Source organism: Acanthaster planci, linkage group LG07 (assembly GCF_054643075.1).
Source record: "Acanthaster planci isolate LZ-2023a linkage group LG07, COTS_SCS, whole genome shotgun sequence".
NCBI lineage: Eukaryota > Metazoa > Echinodermata > Asteroidea > Valvatida > Acanthasteridae > Acanthaster > Acanthaster planci.
In genome coordinates this window covers 7608846-7622771 of record NC_141783.1, presented here as the reverse complement: position 1 = coordinate 7622771, position 13926 = coordinate 7608846, and the positions used below count along the sequence as shown (strand labels likewise).

The 13926-nt window shown below is 44.2% G+C and overlaps 1 protein-coding gene across 1 annotated transcript in view; it reads left to right on the top strand.

Moving 5' to 3' along the window:
* Positions 1 to 13926, top strand: part of LOC110985585 (protein kinase C beta type-like) — a 62419-nt gene that overhangs the window by 32563 nt on the left and 15930 nt on the right. The window contains exon 3 of the mRNA XM_087138911.1: positions 635 to 717. Coding sequence (XP_086995037.1) covers positions 635 to 717 — 83 coding nt within the window. The remainder of the gene's footprint in view (positions 1 to 634; positions 718 to 13926) is intronic.

Sequence of the window (13926 nt, the reverse complement as noted above, 5' to 3'; positions counted from 1 at the left end):
GAAAAGTGTCTTGCTCGAGGACACAAGATGGAATCTGGAATCTCTCATCCTCTGGCCACAAGTGACGTTTGGCTGTCGTGTGTTGAGTTCAAGGGGTTTTTTTGGGGGGGGGGAAGACTTGTTTTTTGGGCAGCCAAAACTTTGGAAATTTCTTCATGTAGGCCTACTGGGTATAAATCTTTGAAGCCTTTCTGAGGGATGAGCCTGCTTACATTTTTGGGCTTTTTACACAACTTTGCAAGGAAAGGAAATGGGGATCAAAAAATTCAAACCAACTTTTGTTTTCCTTTTTGGGGGGGGGCAGTAGGACAGGCCCTCCCCCCATTTGTCACGTCTGGGTTCCTGTCAAGGGTCTGTACACCACTGAAATGTATGTACCGGTGTGTGTGTACATGAACTCCCAGGCTGCCCATCCCTTTGGTGCGAGTACCTTCTTTTCACCTCCCCCGTTTTCACCTCCTCTTCCTCCCCCCCCACCTGTGAAACAAATTGATTTTAGAGTACTGTACATGTATTGTACATGTATCTGGTTGGGCCTTCCCAGCAGAAACGACCACGGGAGTAGGTCGGAGTGTATATATCTGAATGACTGGAAGTTTCTAACGACTGTTTCTCCCCCCGTTTCTCATTTCAGTTTGCTCGTTCAGTGTACACAAGCGGTGCCATGAATTCGTCACGTTTGAGTGTCCAGGATCAGACCAGGGGGCTGACTCTGACGTAAGTCGTCTTCTCGAAACTCTGAGTCTTTTGGTTCGCTGGACATCATTCTATTTCTACTGTTCAAAAATTACGCAAGGAAACATGTTCTCACCAGCAAAGCCTTTGTCAATTATTCACGCGCAGAATTTTAAAGATGGGAACTAACTAATGCATTTAATCAAACAAGGGTCTGTTGTGGTGCCCATACCATTGCCGTATTGGAGGGTCCATTTCTTTGCATTAGGAAAAGCCAGACGGAAACGTTGGGACAAAAAGTGTTGTCCAGTCCACTCCAAGCAGAACAAAAGAGGATGCCCAAGTATATGCACGTTTGACGCAGAGCGCGCTGAGTACGCGTAACTTATTTATTTCGGCTTGTATGGTCGTTGCGTACACACAAAACCCGCTTGTATAACCACCCGCTTGTATAACCCGCTTGTAACCACCTGTCTTTCTTTTGTCGATTGGGGGTACACTTGAGCTCAGGGGTGGATAATGTTGCGACGCACGTGTTGTCCTCATAAACTATGGAACAAGTGAGTGTGTGCGTGGGGGGGGGGTTGCGCTAAGAATTTTTTTTGTCAAGTTTGACTCGTTTGTCATATGCACCGGTTCGTCAAGATCGGAGCTGTGAACAAGAGGCTGATACTGTGTGGCAAGTCAGGGGAGAGATTTCTCAATTTTTCAGCTGATTTCAGCTTTTTTTGTTTTGGATTTCCGCTTTTTTCCCCTCACTGGCTGTGTACAAAAGTACAGGACATTTTCACAGTTCAGCTTCTTCAGCTGTTTTTATCATTGGTCAATCTCATCCCTGGCAAGTATACATGTACATGTACCGGTACCATGGAGGAAGGACACAGGAGTCACAACTCTGGCACATCAAGGCGCTCAATGATCATCGTCGCCCGGTCAGACGAACCAATTAGTAAACATTCCAACAATGCTTGATTAGTGCCTGCAGCTTAGCCGTACAAGTGGGGCCAGTCATACCGTAGCAGTATTTGTGCTGTTTTCTTTGCAATGAACCGCAACTTATCGAAAAACAGGGGGAAAAAGCAAAAACGATGGGATTAATATTCAACTCTCTATACTGCAGTACACAACGCTTATCACAGTGACCGGGAAAAAGCAAAAACAAGGGGATGAATATTCAACTTCCTATACTGCAGTACACAACATTTTAAGGATGCAGATTACTTTCGGAAAATTGCGGCGATGATCATGGGGTAGCCAGTACAAGGGGGTTTATGGTCGTGAAACAGGTGGTACAAAGCAAGTAATCACTGGGCGCTCTGGCTATGGACATACCAGACATGCCAGAGAGCGGCATTTGGCCAGATATTATAGCCCGGGTACTGGTACAGTGTAGTTCAAACTCCTGTGTCCTTCCTCCATGCGTGTGCGGTACCTGCTGGTGGTGTGGACCCATGAACTGGAGAGATCCACGTCATGCAGGTTATGTGACCCTTATAGACTAAGCCAGGTCCACACATGAGCTTCCCCATCCCCCCCCAGGAAAAAAGGTTTAGGGGCATTTTGAGGTCAGGGTTATCTGGAGCAAAGGAAACAAAAATCCAGCTTCAGACAGTGTTCACAGTTCAAGAAAAACCAGTATTTTTTCACTGAGTTTGCTTAACTACACGAGCAAAAAGGGGTGTCCACACTAACGCAGGTATGCGCCGGGGCAGGAACACGGGTGTTCAGGTTATGCGAAGGAAGGTTGTCATTCAGATGGCGCACAACAAGGCTGGAGGCATGGTTTGTGCAACACAGTATTCCATTCAGTGGGACACTATGGCACTGCTCACAGGCCGGTGCTCCGCAGAAGCCACCTCACCACGCCTAATTGTGCAATGAGCACATATACATGTATTCAGGCCGCGTCACTTCTTTAATTTCCACAGAGATGTCTGTGCCACGTGTCCCCGGCCCCATCGGACCCAACCTCCCCCGTCTCTTTTGGTGGGTCTTTCTCCATGTGTACATGTGTGTATTTTTGTGAGCAATGTATGTACATGTACATGTAGGTGCAGTTTCCCAGGCTTGCTGGGTTTGACCCTGGGATCACTCTTAAGAAGATGTTTCATGCGTGCTTTGCAAGCTTCCTGCCCGATTATCGAGTCATAAGTAGAGATGCATGACGGTCTACCATGTACATGTACTATATGCTGTGTATGAACCTGTACGCGGGGACCCATTATTCAGCCGAGTCGTGGCACCTGGTTTCATCGCACAGATGTCTAGGGGGAGGGTCTCTGCTTTAAGCTGCAGGCTCACTTGAATACTAACAAGATTTCAGCCTGCATGAAAACAAAGTCTCCCTGCATCGTCCGAGTTCCCTGGCTGCATCCAGGCATTTGAATACAGCGCCGCCTATGCAGGCGGCATCCAAATGCAAGGTCGAACTGAGCACCGGGCCAGCCCCTTGGTGGACCGAAAATGAGCCGGATATCGTGTTTTGACTCAATTCACCCATTAACACAGTCACAGTTTCATTCCACGTTAACAATACAGTCACATCGTACCAGTATAGAAAGGCTTACTCACAGACGATTGAAAATGAAAATGTACTCATTACAAAAAGGAAGCGCCAACAATAAAAGCAGTATATTGTTGGGCTGCGTATTACCGTACCAGTAGACTCGAGAGAGCATGCAGGAGGCTTCACTGAAATTCTACCAAGCACAAACTATTGTGCAGGGTAGAATTCCCTATGTGTATTACAGAATACTACCTGTTCAAGTTTACCTAATACATGTACATGTGCCCAGGACTGTTTAGTATTAAGTGTTAAATACTGCAAAATATTACAAGCAGCGTAAGTTGCCTGTACTGTACTGTATTTACATACTGCAGTTTACCATACATGCTTGTAGGATTTTTGTTACAGGAGCTGTAACTCTGTGTTGCCTGATTAAATGTGAACATGATAACATGCAGACGTGGTCCATATCACAATGCTTTGTTCTCTGGTTAACATCTGCGAGTTTCCATACCCTTGGATTGATAGGAAACCAGCCCAATGTATTCAAGAGAACAATGTCAAAAGTACTTCTTCCGATCAACGCACAAATTTGCTGATTTATTTTAATGACAAACTTGCACAAGCACCGTTAGGTTAGAACCAGAACTAATTATTTTGTGGGGAAAGATGAGGCAATATTGTGGGGCTTTTTTACACATTTTTGTCAAGAATCCCCACAAAAGTTTGCTTTGGGGGGTAGGGGGCTTGGTCCCCGTTGCACTCCTTCCCATCCCCTAGAAAGCCTGATCGGGATAAAGGAGCCGTTTCCTCCTTTCATTTGGATGCAATGTTGGATTAATATCTCTTGGCAGATTTGCCCAACCTCGCTCCCAGGGCTGTCTTGGATTCCACTGCCCTGGTGAAGATATCGCTTTTCCTCCTCATCATTATGCTGTCATAAATTTGTAAATCTTTGTTGGTCCCTGGATGTGGGCAGTCCCTAGGGGTTTTTATCCAACTGTGCGATGAGTTTTGACTCTTCTTTCTGATGCCGGCCTTTTAAAATGAATTTGTGCTGTGAAGTCCTCTAGTGCAGTTGCATTTTTGCAATACATGTACATTGTACACTGGACGTGTATCCAGGAATATACTCTACCGGTACATGTACCTAGGTACATTTGTACACTCAGAACATTATGTTTCCGTTGAGGCTGTTGAGGATACTTGTACAAAGCCAGACATGCTTCGGATCCCTGTAACATGTCCATTCATTTAGATGTGGAGCGCAGCACTAATTACAAAGCTTTCAAAGGAGGCTATTTGTTCCCGTGGCAACTTCCAATGACATCACCGAGCAGCCAGGGTATTCTCCCCCCCTCCCTCCAGTCTTTCTCTGTACATGTACATCGCCGTGCCCGATCAGTCATCCAGTTGAACGCACCTGAGGGAGTCTAGAATCTAGACTGATAGAAGCGTCGATGAGTCCAGTGATGGGTGACTGGATATCGCGTCTGGCGTGACTTCCCCCCGTGAATCGACCTGCTGCAGGCGTAAGGCAGGGGCTCTGTCTGCAAAGGCTGTGCATTTGATTTCGAGAACACACTGCAGCTCCTTGTCATCAAGCGAGCACGACATTCCTTGTGCGGGACCTGTGAAGCAAAAGGCGTCCTCCTAGTGTGGGTAGGGAGGTGGCTGTGTGGACTTGCCCAGGTCCACACTAGCTTCTCCTGAATTTTGGGCTCCGAGTAGAGAGCCAAGAGAAGCAGTCCCAAAAAGTTGTGATTAAAAATTTGACCTCATGATGAACTAAAAAGAATGATTGCACTTGATATTTTCCTCATTTAAACCTCAAAATGCCATTCTGAGGTTCTTTCCCTTTTTTCACATTTTAATGCTGATGTGCTTGGAAATATCCACACTCTACAGAACAACTACAACTGCGATTTTTACCTACACCTCAAAAGGCAGATGCATCTAAGGAGATCTTAAAAAAGGGGCTACATACATGTACAATGTACACGTGTACATGTACCAATGGGCAAGGGAGTTTGAATACATTGAATACTTCATGTCTCAGTAAGTAAATAGACTTTGTAAGTGGGTGATAGTTTGCAGGTTGCGGATCCAGTATTTAGGAAATGGAGGGTCACCCAGGGTGCAAGTGAAACCTGAACAGATGTTCTGCTCAACTGGGCAGAAATAAGCCTTTTGCAAGTTGAATTTGAATAAAACCTGGTACACTGAATTATCTGATTGGGGAATTCAAATTTTTATGCTCGTGCACAGACTAAAGACACTTTTAATGTACCTCGTGAGTTTAAGCTTTGCTAGTCAGAAGCCATAAAACCTTTAACTCCATGCATGAAAGGAATTACATGTACACAGTAAATCATCAGTTGAGACCAGACGTACATGTACGCCAGGGGCAGGAAAAAAGCCGAAGTGCATGTACATGTACATGTGTACATATCTCCTTTAAAAGGGGAAGGGGGAGCAGCTGTCCCTGCCCTACCCTGGATGGGATGGCCTGGAAGGATCCCACCTGCCTATAAGCTGCGTCAGCTTTGCCTACTGATACATCTCAGAGCAAAAATGGAAACAAGACAGGAACTTCCGCAGCTGGGCAGTACAGTTGTGTGCGCGTTGTGAAGGCTGCACAGTCTCGTCTGCATGTATGCCATTTGCACGCACCCACTCATGCTGAGTCTAGTCCGCATATTGTAGGGTGAGGAGACGTTGTCTTGGACTGGTACACATCCGCACAGTGTCTTCCCCCTCTCTGGAAAACAGCTTCGTGTGCATTTTAGGGTCGGTGTTATTTGAAACAAGATGAAGGGGAACTGTTCAGGAAATCATCAATAAAAAAAATCCAGCTTGGGAGTTACCTGTACATGTATCAAAGTAGGAGAAAAAAGAGCATTTTCCCGGCATTTTCTTAACCACAGGAGAACAAAGGAGTATCCATTATCCCACACTACCTACATGTACATTTACTGTTACAAAGACATGTACATTTGTACGTGAACATGAAACAAACGTGTACACGTGCCACAGTAACGCCTGATTGCCCATTGCATGGGAGACCGTTGCCCTAGAGGCGGTGCGCCAAAGTACAGGAAACGCTACGCCGACTTGACAGACAGGCGCGGCAGCATTTGCTGTAGCACAGCTCATTTGCATCTTATTGGAAACCACGAGCAGACGCGGAACCCATTCAGACAGTGTGCCGTCGCGTTCGAACGAGAAGACACCTTTGTCAGGACAGGGCAAATCTAATTTCAAAGTGGAAGAGGGAGATGAGATTTCTGTGCTTTCAAACAATTACTTGTCCAAGAGAGTAATCAACATTTTACCTGTGGAAGATTAGATCTCCACTGATGGGTTTGAAGCCTTTGTGCAGTGCGGCACTGTATTTTACATACATGCACATGTAATGCACCAGTTAACGTGATTCATTAACTTCTTCATCTCTGATCCAGTGAGACCATCCGAAACCGTACAGCATAGTTTTTAAGACACAAAAAGCATCCTTGAAAAAGGTTTATAGTAAAGTACAGTACATCCATAGCTGGTAACATGGTTACATGTAAGAACCTGGAAGTTGACTGCCTTGAAAACTACCAAGCGGTGTTGAAGCTGGTACCATCCAGCAAGTAACTTATGATGACTCTCAGTGCTAGTCTCACTTCTAGTCTTAAGTCTGCCTGATAATAGTAACATACCAGTATTCCCGACGGGGTGCTCACAGATGGGTTTGTCAGATCAGTGAGTGGTTGTTCAACATGCACATGTACATGTACCAGTACAAGTACGGCATCAGTAGACGTTATTCACGTATGTGTGCTCCTTGTTATAGCAGCATCCCAATTGCAAATAACACCGTAATGGAACTACCTGAAGGCATCTGTTTTCCAGGTTTGTTGGAGCACTCTTGATATTCTAATAGCAGGGATTGAAAATACCCACCTGGCGGGTGGCCAAGGCCAGTTACATGTTCATGCAGTTCAACCCTAACTTTCCTCAAACTTCCCAAGCATCCACTGGCCAGTTTGGGAGGTTTTTGGAGAATGGAGGCAGAATGACCCCCCAAAAAGTGTGGCTGGGCAGAGATACTGCCTCCCAAGAACTCAGCTGTGCCACGCTCGATTTAAAAAGAAATTTTAATTGGCATGTGTGGAAAAACACTTCTAATCTTGACAAAGGTGGAGAACTCAGTCAGACGTGTTGGTTTGTTATTACAGTCAATTAAAGTTCAGGGGTATTTGCCTGCCAGCCCGCATGCATTGAGCAACGCAGTGGAAAAAGTATACATTTTTGGCGGCTCTGTCTTGGAAAAAGGGGCGATGTGCAAGAATGATACATCCATGTTCATTTTCCATAAAATTGGTGTCAAAACGAGCACAAAGAGTTCTCTAAAACTCCTAAAAGGCTCGATCATCAGAAAAAAATTGTTGAGGAAGGATAGATTCTGTCCCTGCCTCTGGCTTTTTAAAGGTTTGCATGTTGATCAGTTCACAAAGCCGTGGCTAAATCCATTTCTCAACACGTTAAACTAAACTTATTGATAGTGTCTATTCTACGCTAAACAGATGTGTGGAAAAAAAAAGTCTTGTTACTGCTGTGGTCTGAAAAATGAATGCACTTGTGAATGGACTAGCATCTGCATCCTGTGATGCTGCGTGACCTTTCATCTTACACAAAAACGGTATCCCCCACAACATTTTCCCATTTTCTGTTGGTAACTCTAACAATTTAAAAATGGTGTAATCACCTATCTTGCAGGTGCCGATTCTTTCACAGATGAAAAAAATATGTACAGCTGTTTTCAAAAAACACCATTCTACCCTCCCCTCACTCAAACCCTAAAAATATGGGAATGTTACAAGAAGTTGTTCAAACTTTGGAAGTGATAGGCAAGATGTTCAACACAAGGATTTTATTCCCTCCCATGCCATCTGATTGCAATCATTTCCGCACATGTGGTTATTGATTTACCCGGGAAGCTTGTGAACAGTGCTTGCACATGGTCAGGTAGGACTCGACCCCGATCCCAGCCAATTTAGCCAACTCCCGTCATCATCGAGCACGGTGAAGGATCCTTTCCTCCTCCGAGCTCTTGGCCAAACTCCATTCCATTTCCACGAGTCTCCGAAGCCCAAGACCCTTTTTAATATAAACTTGCACAGAGAAACTGCCTGAGGCCTGTCCCTGCTTCATCCTTGAAAAAAAAAACACACTTCCAGAGGCATCCAGATTTTGTATAAAAGCCCGGTTTAATATTAAGAGAAATTTCTGTTTGAAGGCATCAGCAAAGCGTAAGCAAAGCCCTCAGGAGGGAATGCTGGGGACACACTGGGGACCGCCACACAATGAGAGTAGCGCAGATGAGGAGGCAATCACAAAGGTTTTGCCCTGCACTCCGGGAGGATCGCTGGAATTGTCCGGCATAGTTTGACATTTCTGAACAATCACATCTCCAGCATTCACAACTGCAGTGGAAAAAAAAAAAAGGTGGTTGTTTTCTTTTTTTTTTAGCAGGGTTTTGCAGGGTAGGTTTTCTTTCTTGGGGTTGGGATGGGGAGAACTTAACTCAACTACATGTACGTGTTGATTGATGTAGATGTATATGTGTACATGTGCCTTGTGAGGTCATTTAAACCTTACAGTGAGTACCCACCCAGTAGGGTATGGCTTCACTCGGGCCTTTTTTGTTAAGAGCTATAATACACGTACACATTGAAGAAGTTGCCGAATTCGATCCTAAACAAATGGTGGGAGTGGCCAAATGATTTTACCTGCACATACCAGTACGTGCTTTCCCAAGTTGGAGCGCATCGATGGCTTTTAACATGGAAACCAAATGAAGGGTGACTAAACATGGACCGTGTTTGATATTGCATCCCAAGGCCACGCATGTAATTGCCTCCCTTCATTACAGTGATATCATTTTTCTCGATGGGACATTAAAGAAATAAATGAAGATACATGTGACCGAGGCCCCTTGTCTAATTGAGCTACTATGCACGGTGAATAGAGCCCGGGCAATTGGCTGTTGATCATTGCTCATCCTCTGAGCGCTCTCTGCTTTAATGAGGAGTGTACGGAATTGAGTAAAGCTTTTTTGCCACACCTCCGTTGAACGTAATCCAAGCATACCGGTACATGTACATGTACGTTGTACAAAAGGGCCATTTACTTTAGCCATGCCTGCAGTTATTTTAATCAAGCTTTACAGGGTTAGTTGGTAAATTTGATGCATTTATTTAGGCATGCCTGTAAGTTTACATTCTCGGTTGGATTTGAAGGATACAACTTGTGTGGATGAAATGCATACATTACAGTCATGATGAAATTGTTTTCAGTGAGATTTTTATCGTTTTTCTGTAGATCGTGAAGTGTTGAGAATTACCAGTTTGGCTTGTCAAATTTCACACAAAAATTGTACATAGACAACAAAGGTTGACGCTTGTCCGTATGCACTATTTACTATATACAAATATGCACTATTTGACTCCGTTAACCTGTGACGTGTACCGGCAGAGCTGGCAACATTGAAAGGGAGTTGAGCATGGGAGTCGGTGTGGTTGTAGCCGGTTTCCAATTCATACATGTTTAATGTCCTGCAGCACAAAACACGTACATGCACGTGTTCACGTAGGACATTACCACTGCTGCGATAAGTCAATCAAATTATTCACATTTTGTCCGGAGAAATGCTGCAGGCTGGTAAACGTTTTTCATTCCTTTTAAGGACAGTACACGGAAAAGTTGAGTAAATCACTTTTTTTCCATTGCCTTTTTTTTGTGTGTTTAGCTGGAGAATTTCGGTATTGGGGTGAGAGCATGAGAATAATGTTGAGATATGCGAGAACTCGCACTGAGTGTTGGGAGACTCGCACTGAGTGTTGGGAGACTCGCACTGAGTGTTGGGAGACTCTGCTGCGCTGCGACAGGCAGTACCGGTACACTGTAGGGTACACCCAGGTGGCATAGAATGTGCTGACATTACTTGTAGGAACACAGTGTGCAGTTCGTACAAGCAGCCTATATGTGCAGATCCCATGCCATCATGTATGCATGCACGCAGTGCACAATGGCAGACCGGCCTCATGATAATGGTAACTGGCATCGAGATCATGAAATATTGACCGATCATGAAATATTGACCGTGCCTTCAGCATGGGATTCCTGCAAAGTTGACTCCATCGGAAGATGATTTATGCCGTCAGAAGTGGGCTCATTCATGGCGTATTAAAGTTGTGCCACTGCAGTGGGGCAGAGTCCTTAGGGGGTATCACTTGTCGATGTACATTGCATTCGCCCTTGAATTATCAGTGCCATTACAGGAATAAAATTGATTGCCACACCTCCTTGAGTTGCATTTTGGACACTAACAATTTGTAAGCATGAATCCTGAAAGACCTCTGGTAAGAGAAACTAAGACAGGTGGCTCGATCTGTAGGATTCTTGAAAAAAAAATGGATTTCTTAAATCTACAGCCATTTTAGGGGACAAACTTACCCACAGGCGCCAGTATCAATAGAGTAGAAGTACATGTATTTTCTTCAAAGTTATTCTGTATTCTGATTGGTCAATCCATGGCAACAAGCAGTTTAATATATAACTGTATTGCAGGGTTCATATCAAACCCCACATAAAGCACTATTGTAATTCAACGCAATGCGCCTTTAGCCCCTTTGCCATCTGTACTACCTTGCCATCTTTAATGCCGTGTCCCATACACACGTAACATTATTCCATTTTCTACTCATGCTTGTGTGATAACTTGTATTGATGCAAAAAGCGTTCTGTTCTGACAATGCTGCTCCGAGTGCTAATCATCTTGTACATGTACATGTATGTACCATTTTAGTAACCAAAGGTTTCCTTCAAAAAGGTGTCCTTCGCCTTCCATTAGTGCTGCAGACAAGTTCTTAATTAGGATTCCATCAGACCCAATCTGCTCCGCCTCCCTCATGGGTGTGTCATTATTAGTGCATAGATGGGACTGAAAAATGGATGGACAAACATCCGCGTTGAAACAACGTTGCCGCAGACGTTGTTTACCTAATTAGCAAAGCCATCATAAGCTGGGAAATTACCCAGTAACGTTTGGAATGTCAGGCTTGGCAAATTCCATTTAATGGGCTGTTCATTGTATGTACATGTATATCTCCAGTACAATGCATAAATGTACTGTTACATCTAAGGTTTTGATCCTTAACAGTATCTTTTTTCCTTTTGGTGCATGTGCTTAATGCTTAACAGTATCTTTTTTCCTTTTGGTGCATGTGCTTAATGCTTATAGTGTGTATTTTAAGTTGATGAGTGTGTCATACAGTACTGCTGGCCAAACTACATGTACTTGCACCTGCAAGAATTCTTGTAAGCATGTCTTGTTTGAAAAGGTAATTTCCCAATAATTCCGTCTTCATGTCGTGAATGTTTTTTGCCTCAAATATCACACACTTGAACCCTTGGCCCAACTTGGTGGCACAGACGGCGATCCACTCAATCTGTCTAGTCTTAAGAGTAGGACTGCCACACTGTCCATGTACATTACATGTACATGGACAGTGTGAGAGTGTTCAGTGTTCAAATCCTTGCAAATACATACTAGTATGTGAATGTAATTGCCTTGTCTCTCTGAGATTGGAAGCACAGGTTCTCAGGAGGTGAGCATATGGTACTGTTATTAGTTACATGTACATGTACATCACTGAAGGGTAGCATGCATACACTGTGTACGTTTGATCTCTGATGCCCTCCCAAAAAATGCATCAGATTCAGAGGTCACTGACTGTGGTTCATCATCATGCTGCCTGGTTGCAGATGTACATGTACAGATTAGAGGTGCACGCAGCAAGGCCCACCCTAATAAGCTCATTGGTTATACATGTAGGCTGGTTGGTTATGGATGAGACATCTGCACTGGTCTGTTGGAGGTCACGGGTTGAAGTCTGGTCTGAGTACAGAGTAGAGTGCAGAAGACACCCAAGAAGTCAACCGCCTATCGGCGACAAACTGGTTTTCGCTGTGCTTTTCAACACACCCGATTGGGACACTCGGCATGTCCTCACTGTCTAAGGTCTTGAAGTGAACATGCATATGCATTTGATGACAGTGATGTGTACACATTGTACAATTGTACATGTACACTGGGTTCACATCCCACACAGACTCTCTTCATCAATCTTGTTTGCCGCTGGACATATGTTGTATAACCAAGGCCTTCTTACATGTACATGTAGGTGCATCTTTCACATCCCCCCTTTATAAAATTGAGTTGGTCTTTTTTTTTTTTTTTGATCTACACTTACCAAACATCTCCAGTTTTCAAGCAATGTGTTATTTGCTGCTGCGATTTAGGATCGAGTCTTGGAATATCTGCAGGAAGTTACCTCTCCCTACAGTCAATCCAAAAGACAGACGGCGGCTGAGAGTGAGAGAGATGGGAGGTTAAGAAATTGGCATTCATTGAATTCATCGGATAAATTCATTGAATTCTGCACTTCACCGAAATTAGTCGTATTCTTCCTCAATTTATCTCGACAGGAGCAGTCCCTGAAGCACTGTAAATAGCCGCGCTGGCAGAAATTTTGAAATTGATTCTGTTTGTGATTTGTTGTTTTTTTTCTACTCTGTCTGTGCCAGCTTTGAATTTTCTCCCAGTTGCAGTCACTGTAGATAGTCCATTATCATAGACGCTTGCTTTGAATTTGTGAAGAGCTTCCCTGCGGGGGGACGGACGGCTGGCCTTCATTCTGCCTTTTCTCACTGAAGGGATTTCATTAAGCTGTCTATGGATGTACAATTACTGGGGCCCCGATGCAAACCCAGAAGTCCGTTGAGCAGAGACTTGATTGAACCATCAAAAGTTGTTTTCAAAAATACAGCTCCAAGAGAGAAAAAAAATTGAAAGTTGTGACAGTGTAATATCCCTCCCCCCCTCAGTTTTTATGCAAATTTTCCCTATAGCCTTGGTTCAAGATGTTATTAGTGATATTGGCAGTGGACTGCCTTGACGGAGCCAATTTTCTTGTGCCCCCCCCTGCATAACGGATTTATACCCTCCATTTTATGACTGTGATGTTCGGGAGTCCGGTGGGGAAGGGCAGTTGTCCTTTTAATGCAGATTACACCATAGAGAGGAATTATGCCTACTACACTGTGGCTCTGTGCAGATAACTCCAGCGATAACTTTCTCGGCACGTGCATCCCCATACCTCGAAGGTGCTCACTGCTCGTTCGACACTGCTTTTGCAGCTATGATATACCGGTATGTGTACACACACGTATCTGAGACTCTGTGACGCATTCCACCAGATCCAACTAACTTCAACAGGTTCCCCCCGTGCATGAGTGGAATTCACATGCACTCGTTAGTTTCCTAGGAAATGCCAAAACAGGAGCGGTGAAAAATGAGAGTGGATCAGGCAGATGCACACAACAAAATTCCACGTCAGCAATCCCTGAGGTCGCGAACTACAGATGAACCCTAATCAAGATTGTAAATGAAGTAGTGTCAGGCTGTCGGTAATCTTGCCCATCTTGCTGACTCAGTTTCAATTTCATTTTGTTTATTATGCTATCCCAGTCATTTAAAAATACAAGAGCATAGAGAAAGGGAAAAAAATTATGAACATAATCAATTATGATTAAAAATCACAAAAATAAATTTCTTTGATACGTTCTGTGTACTCTGATTCCCGCCTTACAGAGTGAAGCACTGTGGAACTAAATAAACATTGGGAGCAGAGTGT